This window comes from Heloderma suspectum, chromosome 3 (assembly GCF_057233095.1).
Source record: "Heloderma suspectum isolate Gila_16-S chromosome 3, 16-S_ref, whole genome shotgun sequence".
In the NCBI taxonomy this organism is placed as follows: domain Eukaryota; kingdom Metazoa; phylum Chordata; class Lepidosauria; order Squamata; family Helodermatidae; genus Heloderma; species Heloderma suspectum.
The window spans coordinates 277,614,257-277,641,853 of record NC_139460.1 but is presented as its reverse complement, the minus strand read 5'-3'; the positions used below and the strand labels follow the sequence as shown (position 1 = coordinate 277,641,853).

General features: G+C 43.8%; 1 protein-coding gene across 3 annotated transcripts in view; it reads left to right on the top strand.

The window, feature by feature from the left end:
• Positions 1-27,597, top strand: part of SPSB4 (splA/ryanodine receptor domain and SOCS box containing 4) — a 302,205-nt gene that overhangs the window by 226,279 nt on the left and 48,329 nt on the right. For 2 of the 3 annotated variants that reach the window (XM_084847091.1, XM_084847090.1), the window contains one exon: positions 5,474-6,330. In XM_084847091.1, the coding sequence (XP_084703217.1) occupies positions 5,637-6,330 (694 nt within the window). In that variant the 5' untranslated portion in view covers positions 5,474-5,636. Of the gene's footprint in view, positions 1-5,473; positions 6,331-27,597 lie in introns of those variants that run through there. The other variant, XM_084847089.1, reaches the window with a different exon arrangement.

Genomic DNA, 27,597 nt, shown 5'->3' with positions numbered 1-27,597 from the left:
ATCCTGGCGCCCCACCGGGTCTGCCGGCGCCCCTCCAGCCGACTATTTATCTGAAGGCAGTCTGGATGAGGTCCTCCAAAGTAGGCGGGCTGGGCGTGCGTGCTAGCTCATCCAAGATCTTGTCATTCAAACTGTCCAAAAACTGAGCCACTAGCGCGGCATCATTCCACTGTAAATCCTGCATCAGCAAGCGAAAGGTTGTAGCGTAGCTGGAAACTGAGTCCTTGCCCTGCCGGAGGCGGCGAATCTCCCGAGAAGCCATCTGCGTGCGCAGGGGGTCACCAAAAAAATGGGCCATCGCTGTCATGAAACCTTGATAGTCCCCGAGCAGGGGGTCATTAGTGAGCAGGAGCCCTGAAGCCCATCTAGCTGCCATGCCTGACAGTAGGTTAATGATGAAACCTACATGAACCTGTTCCGTCTGGAAATCCTCAGGCCGAAGACGCATGTACAGCTCTGATTGGGCCCTGAAAATCTGAAGAAGTTCTTTCTCACCAGAAAACTTCTCTGGCAAAGCCACCGGGCAATTGCGGCGGGGGGGAATCGGAGGTGGAGGTGGTTGAACCGCAGCCTGTAGATTCTGCACGGCAGCCATCAGTTAAGCCATCTGATCACAGAGCAGCTGGTTCTCTTGCGCTAGAGCTTGCACCTCCAGGTCCCTGGCACCCTCCATAAGGCAATAGGAGAAGAGAGAGAGAGAGAGAGGAAAAAAAAGACGAACAGGGACCAAACTGTCAAGGGCTCCTTGGAGGCCTCTCTCAGTCTAATCCAGTAGCCAAGTCCAGACACAGACAAAGGGATTCTTTTCAAAGCTTTATTCCTCTTTTACAACTTAACAACTCTACTGTTAGCAACTAGATATGAGCAGCAGAGTGCCTATGCCCTAAGTTGGAACAGTTGGTCCCCGTTTGAAAGAGAATCACTGGCAGACCCTGAACTTATGGGCTAGGGAGAGCCCCTCCCCATTTCCCTTGGATCCTCTGGGCACAACCGTTGTCTGCGTGCCAACCGGGCACTACGCCTCCTTTCCGCACCCTCCATTTGGCGCCATTCCCTGCATTGGCGTCGCGCGTCCAGCAAGTCTGCTTCCCATGCTCTGTCACTCCCGGGACTGCTATCTGTGCTAAGAATGCCGGTGGGAGGAATCTCTGTCACCTGTTGGCCCAGGGAAGGATGAGCGCGCTCCTCTCCCAGGAGCGGCTGCTCTTCCTCAGAATCAGAACTACTCTGGGATTCTATGGGCTCAGTGTCCACCCTGACACTGGTGGAATGCCGTTGCTGTCTCAGCCCCCTCCCCTCTTGAAGGTTAATAATGACAGTGGGAGGCTTCAAAATTGTTCTTCTGTCAGCTTGGCTTAAGGACCTGTAAGCTGGTGACCTAGTGATATGGTTCTAGAGGCTATGGGTAGGTAGAGATGTGAAGGCCTGGAAAAAAGCCATAAAAATTAAGAAAAACCCCCCGTTTCCCCCCCTCATTTTTTCCTGAGGACTGTTCCTGGTTTTTTTTAATGAAAAATTGAACAGCTTTGCGTTATGAAATATTTTCTTTTAGAATGTAAAACAAATTATTTATATATTGTCACCCAGCCTTTACTCCCATCAAGATGATTTTTAAAAACTATGTAATAAAAATGCTTTTATAGAAAGACTAGAGAAGTAAAATGTCCGTAAATAATGAAGCCATGGGGAAAATGTTTTTTAATCCTCTTTGTAAGACTCCCAGCGTAGTTATTTCTTTCATCCTGTATTACCATTATTGATCTAAAGTATATTTTACTGATAGACATTTATGCTCAGTTTTCCAACATGTGAGTAGAGTCACCATTGTGCATTCTTGATAGTAAATGTGCATTCTTGACAGCTTGGGTTTTGTTCAATAGAGTCCTGTGTTTCTGATGCTGTAGCAGTCATTTAATGTAGTTCTAATCTATTCAAACAATAATTACACATTTACTGAGTTTACTTTTAAAAGTTTTGAAATATAGTGATAATTTTATGAGCAAACTAAGTCATACATAAAATAACTTTAGGAACAGAAAGGCTGGTTAGGTTCCTAAAGCATCTCTTCTCAACCTGGTGCCCTCTGGATGTTTTGAACTACAGTGCCCAGCATTTCTGACCATTGGCCATGCTGCTTGAGGCCGATGGAAGCTGAAGTCTAAAATACCTTGAGGGCATCAGGTTAGGGAAGGCTGTCTTAAAGCAACAAAGTGACCTTAGATCTGTAAAGAGCACAAAAAAAGAGTAAGTATTGCTTATTTTTCAATTTTTCCAAAATTTCCCATTTTTCTGGGGAAAAAACAGAAAGAAAACGGGAGGGGGGGTTCCATGACCTCCACGTTTCTGGAAATTTTACATCTTTATAGGTAGCATGAATGTTCACAAAGCATTCTGCATCTGCTTACTTCTTTCTGTTACATGTTCAGGCATTTCTACATGCAAGCATTTTCTATCCCTATCGTCATTTTACTCGTCTTCAGTAGATTGTTCCTGTAGCACGGGCGCTCGAAAGCGAGTAAGGTAACATGGTGAGATCACTACCCTTTCTGTAGCCCAAGAGCGTGGCTGCCCACCCTGTACCAAGGCTAAGTATTAAAGTATAACTTTAAAGAGATTTTAAAAGGTGCTCTGACGCATAGTGGCTGGCAGAACAAAGACATGATGCAACAGGAAGATACATAGCAATATTGTACTACTTTTGAGATGCGGCACACTAATATCTAGATGATGCTTGCTTGCTCTCTATTTCAAAGCTAGTGGCCATATACTGTAAAGGGTAGCTAGAATATGTTGTGGGACAATCGTAGTTGCATCGAAGGCTTCCAATACCACAATCTTTGCCAATATAAACTTCAACATGTTGAACAAGGAGAAAAGAGAAGACCAAGGCTGGGGTCAAAAGAACTCTAGTTATGAATGCAAAATAGTTCCGTATGCACATTGGGCGTGATGGTGGGAGGTCTGACTCTTGTTACTTATAGCAGCAGCTCCTCACATTTTGTGAAGTGCGACTCCAAATGATCCTGCCTGATGGATTTGGCTTGTGAGGGCTCCTGCCCTGTACATGCACAGTGAGTAGTGCGCTACTCTCTGGCTCACAGCCTCAAATTGAAAATTGCATGGGATTCCTGAAAGACTGCTATAATAAAGTACAATGATAACTAACATCTGAAGTCATTCTTGGAAGCAGCCATTTAAGGCATCCGACTTGGACCATCCATGGTCACTAAAGATAGTTATTTTTTTCAGGATGTAGCAAAGGTCAACTCTTAGCTCACCAAGTACCAGTTTCTCTAACAAAGACAGCACCAGTGGTGCGGTACTGATTGGAGTGTGTGTGAATGTGTGAACGCTTAATACATTGAAGGCACAATCCTATGGGGATGGAGGCTTACGGGCATACAATGCAGAGTGGGAGGAATGGTGGAGATGATCTTTGCCTCAGTGCTCCTCCTGCTCTGTATTTCAGCTAGACGGCCTTTTTGCCCATCTGAGAGGGGGAAGGAAGGAGGCAGGAGAGGCCAGAGGATTCCTCATAAGCCTGTCTCTCCAGTCCCCTCCACTCCCTCCCCTTACCTTCCCTCTGAGGTCACTGGTACAGTTCTGTCCATGCCATCTGCAAGGGGGAGGGGAGCTCATAATCCTGGGTCCGATCTCGGATCCAGGAATCTGAACAATCCTATGGCCTCCCAGATGCTGTCTAGGGGCCATAGGATTGCTCTGTTAATGAGCTTAGTGTGTGCATGATTTGGGACAGGTCTGTCTAATGTGCTATGAAAATGTCAGACATAAGGACTTTGCATACTTACTGTTGTTTAGCAGACGTCAAATACAACCTAGCCAAATATTTGCCAACTTACAATCAACTATACAACCTTCTCATAAATAACTTTGATCATTTTGTAAGTTGATGTTGATAGGTTAGGAGTATCCTTATATAGTTGGGATGTAAACAATGACATTTACATATATATTCTATCTGTTGGCAAAATGGACTTCTGGTTATTTAGGGTTGGACAGTCAGAATTGTAAATATTCTTATTTTCGCTGCTGCTGTGTAAATGCATGTTGCTTGAAGTCAGGAAACTCTTGTCTGAGTTGTGGACTTTGCAGTTTTATGGGGGAGTATAGTTATGGAACATGCCTAGCTGCCCTAACATGCAAGGCAGCTCATGGCATGCAGTACATTAGGTGCTTCTTCTCCAGTAATATAGTTAATGCAATGCACCATTGAATTTATTTATTTATGTATTTATTACATTTCTAAACTGCCCAGTACCAAAGCTCTCTGACAGTTCATAACAATTAAAACCATAAAATACAATATAGAAGTCTAAAACTACAGTATAAAATAAAAACCAAAATAAAACATAACAGCAGTGCCAATATTTAAAATACAGTAATGCATTTAAAACAGCAGAAACTGAAATACTAAAATGCCTGGGAAAATAAGATCCTCACCTGGCGCCAAAAAGAGCACAATGTTAAGTGCCAGGTGAGCATCTCTGGGAAGCTCCTTCCACACCCAGGTACCACAACAGAAAAGGTCCTCTTCTTAGTAGCCACCTTTCCTTTGGTGGGGGCTCCCAGAGAAGGACCACTGAAGATGATCTTCAGGTACATATGCCAGGAGGTGATCCTTCAGGTAACCTGGCCCCAAGCCATTTAGGACTTTGAACATTGAATGGGTAGCACCGTATGCCAAAACCCAGGGTTTTATGCATGGTATATGGTATAGGTAAATAATTCTGTGGGTAGTATCCTACCCAAGTTGTTTGACGTAGTAACACTTAACACATAATAGAACTTAACACATCAGCATGTATTTTAAAACACTTCACCAAAGGGTGCTAGTTTATGTTTCTATCTCCTGTGCTTCCTTTCCAGAAGTCCACCATGAATTTTAAAAATAGTTTTTCCCTATATATTTAATTTAGGGGCATGGTGAAGTATTGGGTTTTGCAGCTGTTTGCTATCATTGGGGTATGCTAGTCTGGGTTCTCTTATAGGGCATTCTTGGATTAGAAAGGCAGATTTAGAAAGGGGAATGCTAAGGGAAAAAGTAAGAACTTGCTCAAACCATTTCTTTAAAGGCATGTAAAGAATTGCAAGTGAAAATGATACAGTCTCATGCATACCTGATGATGGAGGGGAAAGCTCTTTGTGCAACGTGACAGCCCTGACTAGACTATATGGGTGGAAGGGCAAAAGGTGTGGAATGTCTGTGTCTATTATGAAAAGAAGGAAATTGCTGTCTGTACTCTGAACACAGTAGGCTCAATATATCCAGCTGACAGTCTGGCTAGTGAGCACTGTAGTACAAAGGCCATGAAACCGAGAATTGTCAATTCTTCATTTTTAAAGTAACTTGGCACCAATCACAGAAATTCCTTTAAAAAGAAAAGAAAAAAGAATACATATGTGGGTTACAACTTGGCTACCTTTTAACTGGCGGCTCTCTGCTTTATTTCAGTGTGTTTTCTGAAAACATTGGCTCTCAAAGGGTCCAGAAAGGAGAAGTAAATCCACTCAACACGCGCCGAGTCATTGGCTCAGCTTGAAAGCGCTTTCATGAGTTAACACTGGTCCCAGATCCACCCTTCAGTCCCTGCAGCCAAGCAATCTGCTGCTGAGCAATGGGCCAAAAAATCTCAGGGAGCATAAAGTCTGTCGATGTGCGGGATCCCCCTTACAGACCAGTCAAACGAGAACTGAGGGGGCCGGATTTCTGCAAGCCCGCACGACTGGATATGTTGCTGGACATGCCCCCGGCCCATTTGGAGGTCCAGTACAAAAATGCTTGGAACAACGATGATCGATCCTTAAATATATTTGTGAAGGAAGATGACAAGCTAACCTTCCATAGACATCCGGTTGCCCAAAGCACAGACTGCATTCGAGGGAAAGTTGGCTATACGAGGGGCCTGCATGTCTGGCAAATTCACTGGCCCACTAGGCAGCGAGGAACCCATGCTGTAGTTGGAGTGTCAACAGCGGAAGCTCCTTTACATTCTGTAGGATATACGTCGTTGGTTGGTAGCAATACTGAGTCGTGGGGCTGGGACCTCGGGCGTAACAAACTTTATCACAACTGTAAAAATCAGCCTGGAGTGACATATCCTGTGTTTTTGGAACCAGATGAGGCTTTTGTACTCCCAGACTCCTTACTGGTGGTTTTGGATATGGATGAAGGGACGCTTAGCTTCATCGTGGATGGACAGTACCTTGGAGTGGCCTTCAGGGGACTAAAAGGGAAAAAACTCTATCCTATAGTCAGTGCAGTATGGGGGCACTGTGAAATTACAATGAAATACATCAACGGACTTGATCGTAAGTGTTTCATCACACATTTTTTATTCTCTTTTCAGAACAGCGGAATATGTTTCCAACTTCGTCAGCTTAACATTTCCTCCATCTTAAATGGACTGCTGGGGTAGGAGGTGTACTTGGCTGTTCTATAACCTTCCAGTGAAATACACCCACCTGGTGATGGCTCTGCTGACAGTTCCAATTTGTAGCTGTAGGAAGATCACACAAATTGGCTCAAATGTCTAGTGTTCTAAAATGAATGTGGTACTCTATGTTACAGATATTTTCTCCATTTAAATGTTGACTTCCAAAATTATTTCTTTATTAATCTGGAGGCCCAGAGTGGAGGAAGTGTATTGTTCTCTTCTTTTGTGGTTTAGGCTTTGTTTTTGTTTTTTGCAGTATCAGAAATCTACAAAAAATTAAGAGTTCACAGTGAAAGTTCTAAATATTGAAATAAAAATGTTTGCAAAACAGACCCTTGTTGAATTACAGGATATTCTTGTTGTTCAGTCTTTAAGTCGTGTCTGACTCTTCATGACCCCATGGACCATAGCACGCCAGGCCTTCCTGTCCCTCCCGGAGTGTGCTCAAGTTCATATTCATCGCATCGGTGATGCTATCTAGCCATCTCATCCTCTGCTGTCCCCTTCTCCTTTTGCTTTCAATCTTTCCCAGCATCAGGGTCTTTTCCAGGGAGTTTTCTCTTCGCATTAGGTGGCCAGAATATTTGAGCTTCAGCTTCAGTAGCTGTCCTTCCAATGAGCAGTCAGGATTGATTTTCTTTAGGATTGATTGATTTGGCCTCCTTGCAGTCCAGGGGACTCATAAGAGTCTTCTCCAGCACCACAGTTCGAAAGCATCAATTCTTCGGTGCTCAGCGTTCCTTATACTCCAGCTGTCACAGCCATACATTACTACTGGGAAAACCATAGCTTTGATTATATGAACCTTTGTCGGCAAGGTGATGTCTCTGCTTCTTACTATGCTGTCTAGGTTTGCCATAGCTTTCCTCCCAAGGAGCAAGCGTCTTTTAATTTCATGGCTACAATCACCGTCTGCAGTGATCTTGGAGCCCAAGAAAGTAAAATCTGTCACTGCTTCCATTTCTTCCCTTTCTATATGCCAGGAAGTGATGGGGCCAGATGCCATGATCTTAGGGTTTTTTTTAATGTTGAGCTTCAAACCAGCTTTTGCACTCTCCACTTTCACCCTCAACAAGAGGCTCTTGAGATCCTCTTCACTTTCTGCCATTAGGGTGGTATTGTCTGCATATCTGAGGTTGTTGATAATTCTCCCAGCAATCTTAATTCCAACCTGTGATTCATCCAACCCCGCGTTTCTCATGACGTACTCTGCATATAAATTAAATAAGCAGGGTGACAATCTACAGCCTTGTCATACTCCTTTCCCAATTTTGAACCAATCGGTTGTTCCATGTCCTGTTCTTACTGTTGCTTCTTGACCCTCGTACAGGTTTCTTAGGAGACAGGTAAGGTGGTCTGGTACTCCCATCTCTTTAAGCATTTGCCAGAGTTTGTTGTAATCCACAGAATCAAAGGCTTTAGCGTAGTCAATGAAGCAGAAATAGATGTTTTTCTGGAATTCTCTTGCTTTCTCCATGATCCAGCGAATGTTGGCGATTTGATCTCTAGTTCCTCTGCCTCTTCGAAACCCCACTTGTACTTCCGGTAGTTCTCGGTTCACATACTGCTGAAGCCTAGCTTGTAGGATTTTGAGCATCACCTTGCTGGCATGTGAAATGAGTGCAATTGTGCGGTAGTTTGAACACTCTTTGGCGTTGCCCTTCTTTGGAATTGGGATGTAAACTGACCTTTTCCAGTCTTGTGGCCACTGTTGAGTGTTCCAAATTTGTTGGCATATTGAGTGCAGCACTTTAACAGCATCATCTTTTAGGATTTTAAATAGCTCAGCTGGAATACTGTCATCTCTGCTAGCTTTGTTGTTAGTAATGCTTCCTAAGGCCCACTTGACTTCACTCTCGAGGATGTCCAGCTCAAGTTCAGTGACCGCACCATCATGGCTATCAGGGACATTCAGATCTTTCCTTTATAGTTCTTCTGTGTATTCTTTCCACCTCTTCTTAATCTCATCTGCTTCTGTTAGGTCCCTGCCTTCTTTGTCCTTTATCATGCCCATCTTTGCACAAAACGTTCCCTTGAGATCTCCAATTTTCTTGAAAAGATCTCTAGTCTTTCCCATTCTGTTGTTTTCCTCGATTTCTTTGCATTGTTCATTTAAGAAGGCCTTCTTGTCTCTTCTTGCTATTCTCTGGAACTCTGCATTCAGTTGGATATATCTTCCCCTTTCTCCCTTGCTTTTCGCTTCCCTTCTTTCCTCAGCTACTTGTAAAGCCTCATCAGTAGGGATGGCGGAGAATTTCTCCACGAATCTCTGGGAGGCCGAATGCCAACGCATTCGGCCCCCCGAAACTGGTGGTGAAATTCTCCGCCACCCCCCCCCCCGGGATGGGACTTACCTCGTGCGAATGTCCCTCTTGGCGGTGGGTCCCGGCGGCGGTTCAGCGGGGGCAGCGGCGGCGGCCGGTCTTCTGACTGGCTGCCGCCGCTGCCATTGCAAAGTGACTTAGACTACGTTAGACTACGTTAGACTACCATTGCAAAGTGACGTAGACTACGGCGAAAATAAGGGCAACGCAAATAGCGTTCCCTTATTTTCGCCGTAGTCTATGTAAATCTTTACGTAGACTAGACGTGCCAAACTAAGGAACGGAAATGGCGGCGCCCCATGGGCGCCGCCATTTACGTACACGCTTTTTTTTTTCAAAGTCACCCGTGATAGGCTACATGACGATTTACATAGCCTATCACGGCTGACTTTGGAAATCTAGCCGTGATAGGCTACGTAAATCGTTACGTAGTGTATCACGGGTTTTTTTTTTCCTTTACTTTTTTTTTCGCAGCTGGGTAGACGGGGTGCTCCCCCCTGGCCTGAATTTCGGCGGCGAGGGATGGGGCACCTCCCCCCCGGCCTGAATTTCAGCCGGGCGAGGTGGGGTGCCTCCCCCCCCTCGCCTGAACTTCGGGGGGAGAACCGAAGCGCCTCCCCCCCACCGCGAAGCAAGCTGCAGGACCACGTAAGTCCCTTTCGTCCATCCCTACTCATCAGACAGCCACTTTGCTTTCTTGCATTTCTTTTTCTTTGGGATGGATTTCGTTGCTGCCTCCTGAACAATGCTATGGACCTCTGTCCATAGTTCCTCAGGAACTCTGTCTATCAGGTCTAATCCCTGAAATCTATTCCTCACATCCACTGCATATTCACAAGGGATATGATTTAGGTCATACCTGAATGGTTTAGTGGTTTTCCCTACGTTCTTCAATTTCAGCTGAAATTTTGCAATAAGAAGCTCATGATCTGAGCCACAGTCAGCTCCAGGTCTTGTTTTGACTGACTGTATAGAGCTTCTCCATCTTTGGCTGCAAAGGACATAATCAATCTGATTTCGATATTGACCATCTGGTGATGTCCATGTGTAGAGTCGCCTCTTGTGCTGTTGGAAAAGAGTGTTTGCTATGATCAGCGTGTTCTCTTGGCAAAAGTCTATTAGCCTTTATCTTGCTTCATTTTGTACACCAAGGCCATGCTTGCCTGTTATCCCGGTGATTTCTTGACTTCCTCCTTTAGCATTCCAGTGCCCTATGATGAAGAGGACATCTTTTTTTGGAGTTAGTTCTAGAAGGTGTTGTAGGTCTTCATAGAACCGATCAACCTCAGCTTCTTCGGCCTCAGTGGTTGGGGCATAGACTTGAATTACTGTGATGTTGAATGGTTTGCCTTGGATTATTACAGGATATAATGCCTTGCAAAATGATGTCTGTCTTTAGAAATTGGGCTTGAGAACTGGGTTCTGCTCCTCACAGGAAGCGTCTTTTGAACCTTCTGCAGCCTATTTATGAAATTGCTCCCATGTGTGGTTAAGCACAAGTTGTGAGCCCCTCTTGGACAAGGTTGTTTATTTATGTAGTGCCATACTCTGAGCTGGTGCTTTATACATTTGAATACAGGCAATCAATATTCAGAAGTAGCTGTACTACAGCAGAGGGATCCAGAGAATCTTTATAGAGGAGGAAGAGGAGGAGAACTCTTTAATCTCCTTTTTTTAACCTCAGCTAAGAGATGTGATACTTCCCATCCCTGGGTTTTGCTGAACATTCTTTACTTAAGCAATCTCAAAGAAATGATGTGCACCTGCACTTTATCAGACTTCTGAAGTCTGCCTTCATTACAGAATATGCTTTGGTCTGTTGCTTTTAAGGATGTCCTGGAACTTTACCTGACGTAATTATTGGAGCTACGCATTTCTATATGCTCAAGTGGTGGGAGGAAGACAATGTGACCTAAATTTGTGAAGCTGCTGCTTCCACTTCTGGATTTGAAAAGTCAGTGTCAGTAATGTGCCCCAGGTAGTAAAAGGGGAGGCTTCTTCACCCCAGGACTCCTTCACTTCCCCTTGTTTTGTCTAAGTGAAATGTAAGGCTTACTCCATAGGACAGGACAGCCACATGGGTAAGCTGCACATAACATTGGTGCATGGACAGAACTCTTTAGAGTGTATAGTTTTTAACTCTCAATAGATGGCAAAAGCTGTGGCTAAATATACCCCCCCCTCCACCACCAAAATACCAGCATATTTTTCCTTAAAGCTCTTACTGCCAACCATTTAGAATGTGGGGAAAATGTATAAAAGCTGGCAAACCACCAAATGATCAGTGATTGGGGAAAAGGGGTGGGGGCATGACTGTCTGGATAATCTCGGAGGGCCAAATTTGGCCCCTGAGCCTGAGCTTCTGCACCTCTGCTTTATAGAATTAGGTAGTAGCCACTCACGCAACTGGATTACCAGAGTTCTGCCAGTTTTGCATGGAGAGGTCATGTCACTTTGCACATACAAAGTGGGTTCAAGTTCTGTGCCACTAAGCACTTCTCAGAAGCACATTTGCATTAATAAGCTTTTGGTGTAATTTTCTTTTATGCTATGAGCATGAGATGAAGTGGTCTGGCTCAAAACAAAACTACAGAGCAAAGTAGGGCACAATTTTAAAAATGTACAATGCCTCTGGCTACATCCCTCTTTGCTGCGCTCCCTTTCATTTTAACCTTTCATCAGGTGTCTAAATCCTTCTCCTTATGAAGTTTTCTCTATTTTATGTGCTAGCTGTTATAAAAATCACAAAGGCTTGGACCTTTTAACTCCTTCTATCTTAATAAGTACATTTTAAAATGGCCCCTTCACATCAGGAGTTTTTTTTATCAACTGAACTTTTTCCAGTACACTGTGGCTATACCTTAAATGAAAATTCTAACATCTTAAAAGAAAGATGAAAGAACCAGAAGTTTTATAGCAATTGGGTTTAAGCTGGAAATAATTTTCTGTTTTGACTTATGTGCAAAAATGTTTTATATTTCTTTGGGAAGCTAACAAAAGCTGGCTGAACAAAAACTGAACTGTAAGCAAACGGAAATGACCCTGAGCAATGTTGGGATCTGAGACAAAAGAATATGGGCAACTTTACAGACAGAGCATGCTTTTTCCCTCCACACAAAGGGCTTGTCCATTCAAAATTTTCACTAGCATATTATGTAACAACATGGTTACTGTCATGTTTTTCTATGCTGGTTTACTTAAGTAAGCAAAACACTTTAGGAGAAAGATCATTTGCCTTAATTTTAAAACATCAGCCTCTATCCAGAAGATACTGAAAATTGCATTTTTCTATACTACTCCTTAGTGCCTATGTAATACATGCTATCTTAATTTTATCACTATTTCTCTCCTCTCCCAGGAGCCTGATCAAATTGCTTGACCATGCAGTTCGTTTACCTGAGCAAATCCTGTACTACCTTGAACTATCCTGCACTAGTACTAATGTTGAGAATTCCCATGAAATAAACATAGAAGGGAAGCCATAGGTGCAACCACTAAAGCAGGGGCATTGAACCTAAGGCCATGGACAAAATCCAGCTTGCCTGGAATCCCAGTCTGGTCCTCTGGGTCCCCCAGTTAGCCATGCCCCCTTCCCCTGGCTCCACCCCTTTTCCCCTGACCATCAGTAGCTTTTGCATGGTTCCCCCTCTCCCATTCTAAAAGGTTGAAATGCCTCTCCTAAGGATTAGTTACTGGCAGTAAGAACTTTTATCTAAAATATGCCAGTATTTTGGTCCCCATTGCCTTTTGCCTTTGGTCCCACCTACTACTGGAATGCGGCCTGCAACAGCTTCTCTGAAATTTAATCCAGCTCTTGGGTTGAAAGAGGTTTGACACCCCTGCACTAAAATCTGGTATCCAAGCACGGAGGGTAGTGGTGGTGGTTCTGAAATGGCAACCTTCTAACAACTGAGCAAACAAGAATAAAATCTTTACTAGATACTTGGGTAATGATCCAGCATATTGGAGCCGCAAGTTCACCCTCAGGGAACATAAGATTCCTAGATTGCAGTGTCTGAGTAAAAAGGAATTACCTGTCTCAGTACTTCAGCCTGAGAGCAGTGTGGAATTGAGGCCTCAGGAATGCCCACAGAGATCACTGTTAATTCTCCATATGTTTTAAAAACTGAAAATGATGGAGGGAAGAGGAAGGATTGTCAGTGAGGAATGAGGCATTGTAAGGCATTGGTGAAGTCAGTGATGAAACTTCCCCTGACTGTAATGGAAATTATGCCTTGAGGTATATTGCACTAGCAGCCTTTCTTTTGCCTTCATTGACTCCTGTAGTGCGGGAAAGAACAGGGGTGGAAATATGTTTAGGACATCCCCCCGCCCCCACCAGATTGTTAATAATGTTTTAGGATTATATTCAAAAGAAAATAATAGGATATTTTTAGCTCAATAAAATTAGGTTGAACTTCGTAAAGGGAGCTAAAGAACTGAATGTAGCAGCATACTTGCTGACTAAAGGTCTGCAGGCTTCTAAATGAATGGTATGGTAGTGTTTGTGGTAAACAGAAGCCTTGCTGGGTGATATTGAGATGGATGCTGAGCACTGATTAGGAGACTTAGCAAGTGTGTGTATGTGTGTTTATGTATGCCAGTGGGGGCATGGCAGAGCACAGTCAAAACATAGTAACATTCTTGTTCCTACCACTTTCTAATGTAATTCATATCTCCAAGCACAGAGTAGCAACTGTTCCAAGAACAAAGTCGGACTGCAGTGTATGTCTGGGTGGTCTAGTTTTCCCTTTCAGTATGACCAACCTATAAAATATGTACAGGTGTGACAGTGCACAGGGCTGCTTTAATCAACGTTGATATATCGGCATTATATCGAGTTTTACTTGGGAAGTAGGTTGCATCCCATTCTGTTACTCAGCTTGTCATTTGGACTACCTTATGGAAAGTCACTTTAAAAGATGAGATGTGTAGTGTTGGCAGTGTGGCAGTTAAAATGTTCAGGACTGTACATAAGTGAGGTTACCGCTGCAGCATGCTTGGCTAAATTATCTGCTTCACAATGGCTCGGTATGAGCTATGTATATTTTAGCATGCACACACATGCATTGGGGAAAAGACTATTAAAGTTCAGGGAGTATTTCTATTTGTTTGTATTTAGTAAAGTCTTCACTCACAGACTTACTATTGGAGTGGCTAGAAAAGTTCTTTCTCTGTTTCCTTGGCAACAGTAAGGTAGTATGCTTAGTGTCTGTATTGGCCCCAGGAGCGTAGCCAAGTCATTTGTAGTGTTAGAGGGGCCTAGAGATCCATAATGCTTGCTTAAGTTAATTATTGGTGCAATTCCCATGCTAGTAAGCCTCTGAGCATGTGCAGATGAGTCAAAAGGCTGATAACAGCCTTCTAAGAACATTCCTTGCTAATGAGGAGAATTTCTTATCACTGATGTGCCTGAGAAGCAGAGTTTGTTTACCTTGAAGCTACAGGTGGCTATGCTTGAGAACTAAGTGCTGTTAGTTTATGCTGGGAATGGACACTAGGGGCACTTGCTAGTGTTGTGCTGCCTCATTGCTGACATGTTAAAACCCATTTGACCCAATGGCTCGCGGTTCAGAGAAGCTGTCTGATCCAACCACTGGGTACGCCTGTGTGCTGTAAGTTACTCAATAAACTCTCCTTGTAAGTAAACCTATGGATCTGATTTATCACTATCTTGGCACCTCTAAGTTACGTGTTCAGAGCCTATGGCCAGGGCAACACGTTGTCTTATTCTTTTTAATTTATTTCCTACAATTTATATGCTACCTTTCCTCTAGCAGTAGCAGTGTCCTTGGTTCTTCCCCTTCCATTATATTGTCACAACAACCCTGTGAGGCTGAGAGATAGTGACTGGCCCAAAGCTCACCCATGGAGCTTTATGGCTGAGTGGGTATTTGAACCCAGTCATTAGGGCACAATCCTATGCATGTTTAGAGAGAAAAAAGTCCTGCAACTCTCAGCATTCCCCAGCCAGCTTCTTCAAGTAGAATCCTTAAAGTTGAATGTCTTGAGGCATTTCTGCTGACCAAGTGGAGTGTGTGTGTTTTATTTATATTTCTCTACTGCGTATCAGCTGAAGGTCTCTGGGTGGCTCAGAAAACAAAACGTAAAACCTTAAAATATAATAACATAGTAAAGCATAATATAAAAATCATACATTTTTATTTAAAAACAGAATTAAAAAATAGGAACCAAGATATAAGCCAGCATCAGTGCAAAGATCTAAAAATGCACTAATGCAATTTTAAAAACTGAATGGCTAAAAGCCAAGGAAAATTTTAAAAAGTATCTTCTTGGAGCCCAAAAGAATATAATGGTTGAGCCTTTCTGGGGAGGGCATTCCACAACTGGGGTGTCACCACTGAAAAGGCCCCCTCATTAGTAGCCTCACCTCACTTGGCAGGGATATATGTCTGGGGGTGGGGTGCGGGGTGAGAGAGGAATTATGTGGATTTTGAAATGCTATAAATTAGGTCTAATTTGGAAAGAGCCTAGCCCAATGCAGGCATTCACCTGCTCACATGTAGGACAGAAGTGGTGAGAAGGAAGTGAATATAAGCCCTGCCCAAAGTTCCCACATGCCTGCTTGCCAGTTAGACCTTTGTGTGGTCTGAAAAAGGGCTCTGCCTGTGCATTCAGGTGATTGCGAACCCAGCCACACCCCAAAATAAATAGGCACAGCACACACATCCACAGGGTGCCCAGGCAAAAGCACAGCATTTTGCTTTGGAGCATGCCTTCCCTCCAGTTTAAAAATAATAATAAAACTTAAAGTAGAAAAATCAGGGGGTGTGAGGAGCCTGGAGAGTGCCAAGGGAGATGTTCATGGGTCCATTGGTCCCCACAGGCACCACATTGGGGACCCCGGGATTATTGTGTTCAGTTTGTAAATTAGTTTAGGAAGTACAGATTCAGTCAATTCGTATTAAAATGCAAGCCAAACAAATTTCTCCCCCATCCCTAATGAGAATAACCAGTAAAAAGCAAAAGGACACAAGTTTCCAGGCTAGTTGCTGGAAAAATGCAAACAGAAAATAATCCTTTTTCTCTGTGCTTGTCAGGCCTTATGGTGTATGAAGGGAGGAAAGCATTGTCCTCGTGGGCAGCAAGTAATTAGATAACATATTCACACATTTGCAACAACTTATCGGGGCATCCCTTGCAAAGTCTTCTGTGAAGGTCAGTTCTTCTGTTATGTTGCTGCTAATTAGTTTTCACCTCACCAGATTTCAAGACCCCTCTTGATTTTCACCATGTGCATAATTCTCAAACATGCGCCTCTTTTCTTGTCCACCTTAGTATTATACAAAGCAAAATGGGATAGAGTGTTTTTTTTGTGTGACTTGCGGAATATTGTTGAACATACTTGTTCACAACCATTTACAGATTATTGGTTTGTAATAACGAACTGCAGTAATGGTGGTGTGGAATATAAGTACTCTACATCTGTTTTTTTTTTTTCTTCCTCCAAGTCATGACAACTGTGCTTCACATTTTATGTTAAGTGTGGTGTGGTTCTTGTTTTTGTTCCATTAAACCAGGCTTCCTCAATCTGGTACCCTTGAGATGTGTTAGACTGCAGTTCCCATTATCCCGAGCCAGCATGGGGATTGTAGTCCAACACATCTGGTGGACACTTGGTTGGGGAAGGCTGCATTAAACCGTTTCAGTGTGTCTGGTACGGTGGGTGATCTCAATAAAACTGATCACATTTTGGTAAGAATCCTCAGAGCCATTCATCTAAGTGAAGTACATCTCTCAAATGAATCTATGGTATCAATAATAGATTGTTTGAAGTCTATGTATATTGTGGCTTCAGGATTAAAACTAAGCCAACAATAAAGGGAAGTATAGGTGCCTCATATCTTTTCACTGGTGGTACTATCATTGGTATTCCATATACCTCCCCCATCCCCCTCCAGTAAAATGGGTAAAAATCTTGTGTAGACAAAGTAAGTTCTTTTTAAATGATGCACATAAAGAGAAATAATTACATGACAGTTGCTTGCACTTTCACCCTATCTGTTGTAATATTCTGCATGGCTTTAGAGAGGGGGTGGAATCTTGCCTATTTGCTTGCTTGTTAAAATCAGCATTTTTACAATATTGCACCAGGTAATTCTGTCTCTCTACATCCCTAAACGAAACTGACCTCCTAAGCCTCAGTTATATCCCGTTGCTTCCCCAAATAGACATCACATTAAATATGTTGATTTGTGGACTCGGACTGAATGAGTACTTAGGTTAGACTCTGAAAGTACCTTGATGTTTTATGCAGCTATTCTGTTCGCCATGGTCATGCCAGAGTTACTTATGTATGTTGGTATAATTTCTAGCAGCAAGCACATGAACTACGAATGATGGGCATGTGTTCACAAGCCTGAAATCTTTGATGAATGTTCCTAGGTGTTTAAGGACATGTGATTATCATTCACTCTTTGCTCTTGGAAGCACCAGTGTTAAAATCACTGCTAGCAGTGGTAAACTCTATAAACAGTGAAGTGACCTTGAGCAACAGAGGATTTCAACAGCAACAGTAATGTTTGAAATAAGTAAGTGGGGCAAAGAGACGACCTGGCTACTAGTCCTAGTCAATGGCTACTAGTCCTAATGGCTATATGCTACCTCCAGTATCAGAAGCAGTATGCCTATGCACACTGGTTGCTGGGGAACATGGGCGGGACAGTGCTGTTGCACTCATGTCTTGCTTGTGGGCTTCTCATGGGCAACTGGTTGGCCACTCTGTCAATAGAATGTTGGACTAGATGGACCCTTGGTCTGTTCCAGCATGGCTCTTCTTATGTTCTTATGAGTTTCCCATGGGCAGCTGGTTTGCTACTCTGTTCTTATGTTCTTATCTACCTGCTTGTGTGTGTGATAATAATATGTAAACCAATGATTCTGTGATGGTAGCTTGTAGTTAATGGTGGGCTGCAGAAGCCCCCATTAAGAGAAGATCTTTCATTTGACCAAGCATGCATTTGGACATACTGGTTAAACAGATTTTTGTATGGAATTATATACTATTGATATGCCTACATGCACTATGTGCTATGACTAGGCTATCAATGGCTACTAGTCTTGATGGCTATGTGCTACCTCCAGTACCAGAGGCAGTGAACCCATGTACACCAGTTGTTGGGGAACATGGGTGGGAAGGTACTGTTGTCCTCATGCCCTGCTTGTGGGTTCCTGGTCAACAGCTGGTTGGCCACTGTGTGAACAGAATGCTGGACTAGATGGACCCTTGGTCTGATCCAGCATGGTTCTTCTCAAGTTCTTATGACCTATGGCAGGTGGGGAGGCTCAGGAGCCAAATCTGGCACTCTGAGGTTCCCCAGATGTCCATGTCCCCTTCCCCTATCCCTTTCCCAATCTCTTGATGATTTCCCAGCATGTGTGCATTTTTTTACCCATTCTAAAATGTTGAGATGTCTCTCCGAAGACTTAGTTACTGGCAGTGCGAGCTTTAAGCTAGATTTTTTTTTTTTTTTTACTTGAAGAGCAACAGCAAGATGAGGCAGTGGGAAATGCTGAGGTGAAGAAAAATGCAGTAGAGGATACTCCTTGGAAAAGGGTGACAGTTAGGAGAAGAAGAACTAGATGCCACTCTGCATCAGTGGAGCTGTGGAACTGATTCCAGGTACCTGCGGATGAGACTGGAGGACGGACTGCAGAGGAAGAATCACAGGGGAACCTACATGAGAGTGAGCAAGAGGCTGAAGGTCAGTCAAACAGAGGCGATGAAACCCAGGCCTACAACAAGAAGAAGAGAAGAGTGGTGGTAGTGAGAGACTCCTTGCTGCGTGGGATCGAGACCCAAGTATGTCGCGAAGACCCGTGGACTCACCAGGTATGTTGTCTCCTGGGAGGACGGATTAGAGACGTGACTGAAAGGTTGCCTGCACTCATAAAGCCCACTGGCAGGTATCCCTTTCTTCTCATCCATGTGGGAACAAATGATACTGCCAAGTGAAGCTACGAAGAAATCACGTCAGACTTTGAAGCTTTAGGAAGGAAACTCAAGAACTTTGGGGCCCAGATAGTTTTCTCATCCATCCTTCCAATAGTTAGAAGAGGGATAGAAAGGGAACGAAAAATAATCAGGGTAAATGACTGGCTACGAAGGTGGTGCCGATGAGAAAGAGTTGGATTCTGGGACCACAGGCTATACTTCCTGGAAGATGGGCTGTTGGCAAGGGATGGGTTGCAACTTAGAAAGGATGGGAAGAATATGTTTGGCCACAGCATGAAGAACTTCATCAGGAGGGCTTTAAACTGAATCCTACGGGGAAGGGAGATGGAATGTTGGGGGTAACAATGGACGTAGGCGCATGCACTGCAACGGAGAGAACAGCTCTGATAGCACCCAATAATAGTCTTCAGACACATGTAGGAAGAAAGCCAGACTATGAAGCACATGGTCTTCGATGTCTATATGCTTTGCCCAGAGTATGGGAAACAAACAGAAGAAACTTGAACTCTTAATGCAGGAGGGAAATTATGACTTGATAGGTGTAACTGAGACTTAGTGGGATGACTCCTATGACTGGAATACAGCAATTGAAGGATATAACTTGTTCAAAAAGAACAGGAGGAACAGAAAGGGAGGTGGGGTTGCACTGTATGTGAAAAATACATATCTCTGCACAGAAATACAGGAGGATGAGCTTGGTAACCCCATAGAGAGCATCTGGATCAAAATAAATGGAACAAAGAATAAAAGGAACCTGGTGGTCAGAGTCTACTGCCAACCCACCCAATCAAGGAGAATGAAAATTGACGAGGATGAAACTTTTGAAAAGCAAATAGCCAATGTTTTAAGGAAGCATGATGTAGTAGTAATGGGGGACTTCAATTTCCCCGATATTTGTTGGGAGACAAATTCTGCAAAACATGGCCCCTCCAGGAAATTCCCGACTTGTGTGTCGGATAACTTCCTCCTACAGAAAGTAGAGGAAGGAACTAGAGGATCGGCTATCCTTGACTTGATCCTAACCAACAGAGATGACTTAGTGGATAAAGTAGCAGTTACAGGAACTCTGGGGGAAAGCAACCATGTTGTACTTGAGTTCTTGGTTCTAAGGGAAGCAAAAGCCGAGTGTAGCCAAATGCGTACCCTGGATTTTAGGAAAGCTGATTTTAATAAACTCAGAACAACGATCAGTAAGGTCCCATGGCAAGCGACGCTAACGAGAAAAGGAGTCCAAGATGGGTGGGAGCTTTTAAAAAAGGAAATTCTCAAGGCACACTTACAAACAATTCCAACAAGAAGAAAAGGTGGAAGACAACAGAAGCAGCCAATTTGGCTTCACAAAAAGCTTAGGGATGACCTGAAAACAAAAAAGGACACATATAGGAAGTGGAAAGAAGGCCAAGTAACAAAGGAAGAGTACAGGCAGGTAGCACAGAATTGCAGGGATGGTGTCAGGAAGGCTAAAGCTGAGAACGAGCTGAGGTTAGCAAGGGATGCTAAAAACAACAAAAAGGCTTTCTTCAGCTACGTGCATAGTAAAAGGCAGAGGAGAGAAATGGTTGTTCAGCTATTAAATAAGGATGGCAAGATGATAACAGATGACAAAGAAAAGGTAGAGGTGCTCAATTCCTACTTTGGCTCAGTCTTCTCCCAAAAGAGGGTCTATGACCCTCCTGGCAAAGGCGAAGTACAGGCTGAAGAGACAGGATTGCAGCATGAGATCGATAGGCATATGGTCAAGGAACACCTAATTACTTTGAATGAGTTCAAATCTCCAGGGCCAGATGAACTGCATCCTAGAGTAATAAAGGAACTGGCAGAAGAACTCTCAGAACCACTGTCTATTCTCTTTGAGAAATCATGGAGGGTGGGTGAAGTGCCAGATGACTGGAGGAGGGCTCATGTTGTCCCTGTCTTCAAAAAGGGTAAAAAGGAGGAACCTGGGAACTACAGACCAGTCAGTCTGACATCAATCCCTGGGACAATTCTGGAGCAGATGATAAAGCAATCCATCTGGAAGCACCTTGAAAACAATGCTGTGATTACTCGAAGCCAACATGGATTTGTCAAAAACAACTTCTGCCAGATGAATCTCGTCTCATTTTTTGATCAAGTAACCTCCCTTGTGGACCATGGGAATGCTGTGTACATCATATACCTCGACTTCAGCAAAGCTTTCGACAAAGTGCCCCATGATATCCTGATGAGCAAACTAACTCAAAGTGGGCTAGATGAAACAACGATCTGGTGGATCCACAGTTGGTACATAATTGGACTCAAAGAGTGCTTATCAATGGGACCTTCTCAAACTGAGGAGAGGTAACGAGTGGGGTACTGCAGGGCTCAGTTCTGGGCCCAGTGCTCTTCAACATTTGTATTAATGACTTGGAGGAGGAGGTGCAGGGAATGCTGATCAGATTTGCAGATGACACAAAATTGGGTGGGATAGCTAATACTTTGGAAGACAGAAATAAAATTCAAAGTGATCTGGATAGACTGGAGCGCTGGGCAGAAAACAACAGAATGACATTTAATAGGGATCAATGCCAAGTTCTGCACCTAGGAAAAAGAAACCAAATGCACAGTTACAAGATGGGGGATACGTGGCTCAACAACACTACAAGCAAGAAGGATCTTGGAATTGTTGTCGATCACAAGCTGAATATGAGCCAGCAATGTGACGTGGCTGCAAAAAAGGCCAATGCTATTTTGGGCTGCATTAATAGAAGCATAGTTTCCAAATCCTAGGAAGTACTAGTTTCCCTCTCCTCAGCACTGGTTAGGCCTCATCTGGAGTACTGTGTCCAGTTCTGGGCACCGCACTTTAAGAAGGATGCAGACAAACTGGAGAGGGTTCAGAGGAGGGCAACAAAGATGATCAAGGGACTGGAAACAAAGCCCTCTGAAGAGAGACTGAAAGAACTGGGCATGTTTAGCCTTGAGAAGTGAAGACTGAGGGGAGATATGGTAGCGCTCTTCAAGTACTGGAAAGGTTGTCACAGAGAGGAAGGCCAGGATCTCTTCTTGATCATCCCAGAGTGCAGGACACGGAATAATGGGCTCAAGTTACAGGAAGCCAGATTCTGGCTGAACATCAGGAAAAACTTCCTGACTGTTAGAGCAATACGACAATGGAACCAATTACCTGGGGAGGTGGTGGGCTCTCCCACACTGGAGACGTTCAAGACGAGGCTGGACAGCCATCTGTCAGGGATGCTCTGACTTGGATTCTTGCATTGAGCAGGGGGTTGGACCCGATGGCCTTGTAGGCCCCTTCGCCTTTGGTCCTGCCCCCTTTGCCTTCAGCTCCATCCACCACTGGAATGTTGCCCCTGAGAGCTTCTCTGAAATAGAATTTGGCCCTTCAGCTGAAAGAGGTTCTCCACCCTGAGCTATGACTTGTCAGTGTCTTTATGGTATGAATGATTTATGTGCAATTTTTTGGCTTGCCCTTGGTACAAAAATCTCTGATATACCGTTATCATCGGAATACATATCTCTGCTTGTCATTATATTTAAATGAAATTTGAATTAATTGGACAGGAATTTCATAGTAAGGGGAGAATGCCAGTCAAAATGATTTCTTTGCTTGGTGTCAAGAGATTTCATCTGTCATTTGAACAAGCCCATATTTGTGCACACTCTAAAATATGTTGCACAGTTCTTGTGCTGTCTCTAAGTGCTCATGCATGTTTGTGAAAGTCCAAAGGTTCTGATGTCTGCTGCTAGCATATTTGCAGAGCTGCTATAATGTCTAATAACACCATACCTACACATTTTCCTGGTTCAGTTCATTCTAAATTCTTCACATTCTTGGCAAAGCATCTTGGAACAGGGAAATAAATTTGCTGCTTACCTTGTGTAGATGCAGCAAACTTGAAAGTAGAGGTATGTGTAACGTATAGCAGAGGCCATGTGCAGCTAAATGTCTTTTCTAGCTTCTATTACTTTCTGATTTTTGTTCTAGTGGTCTCGGTCAGTATCGCTATGTAAAATTGCTTGTAATCAACTTGGAAAAATGCATTCTTGGGGCCATCAAACCCCAAAACTATACAATACAGAATTAATTCTGGCATACCCTTTTAAAACTCAATATATGTGGGTTAATTATAGATTCTCTTAGCTTGTGTATCATCCCAGAGTCTTCTGTAAGTACATAGGCTTTTTATAAGGTAAGATCCCTTGCTAATGAATACTGTAGTCCCCTATGCCCAGTGTCAAGCTTTAAATTAGGCAGGCTGGTGTTTTTGATATGGCATGTGAGTTTGAAAGGCAATGAATATCATATGCAAAACCCATGGGGTTGCCTAAAGTGGCTCTTTGGATTCCAGATTTGTGTTCAAATGAACTAGTAAGTGTACTTAGAAGAACGTCTCTTGAATTACTTTCACAAAGAAGGATATGTGCATCTTGGAGAAACTGTTTACCTATCCCATTGCTTTACTTCTGATTTTTCACTGCAGCAGCTCCCACCACTGAAGTGGCAAGCTGCTTTGAAGTTTAAAAAGCAGCTTGGCTCTTCTACAGTTGAAACCGTTGCAGTGAAATTTGCACATGATGTTTTGCTGCATGCAAATGCAGCTTCGGATCCCAGCCACTTACCTTGTTTGACTTGTTAACAACCATTTGGTCAAGCAGCAGTACCTATCCCCAAGGTAACAGATCTCACCATCTCTTTCTCTGTCTTACTGTTTTATGGATGAACTGCATGTAGATGTAGTATAGGCTTTCCCATTTTGTCTTAGTCTTAAATGCATTGCAGCTGTCCATTTACCCCGACTGTACTCAGTTCAATGTATATGAGGGGCAAGTCATCATGTAGGTAAGTTGCCTTTCACTCATGCAGACTTTAGGTGTTCATGTCAGGTTTTTGTTGAAATGTATGTATTTAAATTTTTTATTTTCCTAAATCTAAACATAATCTAAGGGAGCAAACATATGGCCACTAGACACTGTCTAGAGGCCATAGGATTGTTTGGATTCTGGGAACCGCGCTCCCCACCCCCTCATAGCCAGCATGGTTCTCTCTGCACCAGCTATGTCTCCACACTCGGAAACTGAGCACAGAGATGGGGTAAAGTGTGCGGACCCGACAGCAGGAAGGGGAGGAGACTGCGGACGCTGCTTTACGCAGCTTCCTATGGGGTCTCCAGGCTCCTTCCCTCCCCTTCCCCGATGCTGCACCTAGATGGGCAAACTCATCAACAAAAAGTGCAGGGCAGCCAGAGCACAGAGAAGAGGATGCGCTCTGTGCTCCAGCTGCCCTGCATAGGATAGTCGGCAGCCTTTGATTTCGGAGGCTGGCGACTATCTGGATAGGATTGCACCCTTATTGTATTTAAGTGAGTTGGCTTAAGAACATCTCAGTTTCCATAAGAGGGTGCGGGGGGGGGGGGTTAACTACTAAACTTTGTTCTCCAAAACCACTGAAAAGTAGAAGTGTTCATTCTGATGTCTGATCGTAGTATAATCCATATAGCTGCGGGTACAATTCCACTTTTCCAGTGAAAAACAATGTTGACTCACTGAAGTTTAGAGGAAAACTATGGACTGATGTAGATATAATGTTGCTTGGGAACCCAAATGGTGGTTCAGGTAGGTGGCGCCAATACAATGGGATAACCTATGGCACAATTGAAAATATGCCTCTGCATTTCTGCAGATAAGGAATTCTAATACAACATTCTAAATTTTGCTAGAAGAGTAGCACAAAGACTTAATCAAAGGCAGCCAATTAATACCTTACATTTTATAGGTGAGGAACATTGAGAGAAAAATAATTACCCTAAGGATAGCCATGACAGAATTTTAAAAAGGGATCACCATGGAGGATATATCTATTAATGGCTTTTTATTCAAGAAGGCTAACTGCAACCTCCCAGGTTCAGAGGCTGCATACCTCCAAACACCAGATGCTGGATATGCAACAGAGAAGGGCTGTTGCCCTGTAGGCTTTCAGGATGCATCTGAATGGCCTCTTCCAGCAAGAAAATAGTGCTCAAGGTGACTAACAGTCATATGAACTAAAAAAATTGAAAATACAAACTTGGTTAAAACTATAATAACATTAATACATTAAAAACACAGTTAAAAAGAAGAACAATAACAGAATAGAAAGAATACCCAGCCCAACAGACCAGCTTACATGCCAAAGTCCTGCTTGAATAAAAACATCTTTGTCTGCCAACAGAAGGACAGCAGAGAAGGAGTCAGCCTTGGCAGGGAGTTCCACAGCCTGGGAGCAGCCACTGAGGAGGCTCTCTCTTGTATCCCTACCAAACATGCCTCCAGTGGTGGTAGGACCAAGAGAAGGGCCACCCTGGATGTTCTTAAAACCCAGGCAGGCTTGTATGAGAAACTGTCCCAACCTGTACAGGGCTTTATAAGTCATAACCAGCATTTGAATTGTGCCTGGAAAAAGACTGGTAGCCAATGAAGCTGTTGTAACAAGGGAGTCATGCACTCCCTGTACCTGGCCTTGGTCAACAGTTTGGCAATAGCATTCTGGTGTATCCCCATGCTCTAAATGTGGGGAAATACTCTTTTACAACTCCAGTGTTGATAAACACCAGAATCTCCACACCTTTCCTAACAAAACCTGTGATATCAGTGGCAAAACCTATGGTGGTTTGTGAATTATGGTTGAACTGAACACACAAAAGCTGAGAAATCATTTTTCCAACCATAACACCAGCCCGCTTTCAAACCACGACATGCCTTGGGCAAAGGGAACAGCACATGCATGGCAAGTGACGAAGGACAGGAGCCCATTGGGCTGCACAAATGACCATTGGGCTGGGACCTATCAGTCAACAGCCTGAGTGCTCAGACCTGCAAGATATTATGCCTGCCAAGTCAGAGTTGCCCCCTCATGCCTGAGGGAAAGCCAGCAGTACGGTGGTTAACAGTTTGGCACCCATAGCCTCCACCCAATATCCCACTTCCCTTTTGTTCCACCACCCCCTACCCTGTGCCAGTATCAGCAGTGAAGGGGATAACAGCTTGAGCACTGGTTGGCAGAGGAAGTTGGGATGTCATACCGGATAGAGAGAGGAAAGCCAGTGCCCAGCACAACAAAAAGTTAACACTGGGTTGCAGTGGTATGGCAAGACAAAGAGTCGTTCTCCCCCCGCCTCCACCGCATTTCTACCTGCCTATAGAAGTGAAGGAATTTCAGGCAGCTCCAGTCGCTAGCTACAAATGGTATCGCCACATAGTTGATGGTAATAGGCTATCAGTGGCTGAGTATACATTTGTAATGGCTTGTAACTAGCTTGGTATGCATTTTCAGCTACAAGGTATCAACCGATTTTTGAAGCCTCTAAGCTCCTACAATGAGTACTGCCCCTGCAATGTTATATGGTACTATCAGCTTCTGCTGATGGCGAAAGATTGGGAGAGCTGGGAAAAACAAGAAGAGGGACAAGAGGTATAGGCTATAGGGGCTGATAACCCTTGCAATGGTGGTGCAGCCCAATGGGGGCCAAACTGTTCAGCCTTGTGCTGCTGGTTGCTGGTTTTCTCTCTATATCCCAATTTCCTTTCTGCTAGCCAGCGCTCAGGCTGATAACCCCTTCACTGCTACAGGACTATAGTAAGCTTGATCTTCATAATCATAAGCTTGATCATAAGCTTGATGTAGCTGCAAAAAAGGCAAAGGCTATTTTGGGCTGCATTAATAGAAGCATAGCTTCCAAATCCCGGGAAGTACTAGTTCCCCTCTACTCAGCACTGGTTAGGCCTCATCTGGAGTACTGTGTCCAGTTCTGGGCATTCCTGCATTGAGTAGGGGGTTGGACTCGATGGTCTTATAGGCCCCTTCCAACCCTACTATTCTATGATTCTATGATTCAGGTACAGAGAAGACTACAGAAGCAGATATCCGGAGATGCTTCATCAACATGAAATGAGGAGGCAACTCTTGGCATGCATAGCATCTCACAAGTCTGAGCATTCAGGGTGTTGACTGATGGGTCCCAGAGCCCTGTGGTTCAAAGTCCTGTGTGCATCCCAATGGGCTCCTGCCCTTTGTGACTTGCCACGCACATGCTGGTCCCTTTGCCCAATGCGTGTTGTGGCTTGAAAGGGGGCTGGCATTATGGTTGGAAAAATTATTTCCCAGCTTTTGTGTGTTCAGTTCAACCATAATTATCAAAACACCACAGGCTTTGCCACTGATACTTTAACTATGCAATATCCAGTCTTCTAATAATGGCTAGAAGGTCAAGAGTGCCTCATAGACTCATGTGATCATTTTCTTCTGCACATGTATTCCCTTTTTATTTTTCAGAGCTAACGTCAGTGTTGCATCTACAGTTCATGTTTTTACTATCATAGTTTACAACTATGATTGGAAGGTACAGATGCAATGCCAACCATGGGTACCTCTGAAAATGAAAGGGAGGGGAAGAAGTGCTCAAGCTCATGGGTACTTCCATTTTTTAACCATGGGTCTGGGTAATGATACATCTGCACTGCTGCTGTATAGTACATATAATCATAGAATAGTAGGGTTGGAAGGGGCCTATAAGACCATCAAGTCCAACCCCCAGTCAGTACAGTCATCCTAGTCAGAGCATCCCTGACAGATGGCTGTCCAGCCTTGTCCTGAATGCCTCCAGTGTGGGAGAGCCCACCAGCTCCCTAGGTAATTGCTTCCATTGTCATATTGCTCTAACAGTCAGGAAGTTTTTCCTGATGTTCAGCCAGAATTGGGCTTCCTGGAACTTGAACCCATTATGCCATGTCCTGCTCTCTGGGATGATCAAGAAGAGATCCTGGCCTTCCTCTCTGTGACAACCTTTCCAGTACTTGAAGAGCGCTATCATATCTCCCCTCAGTC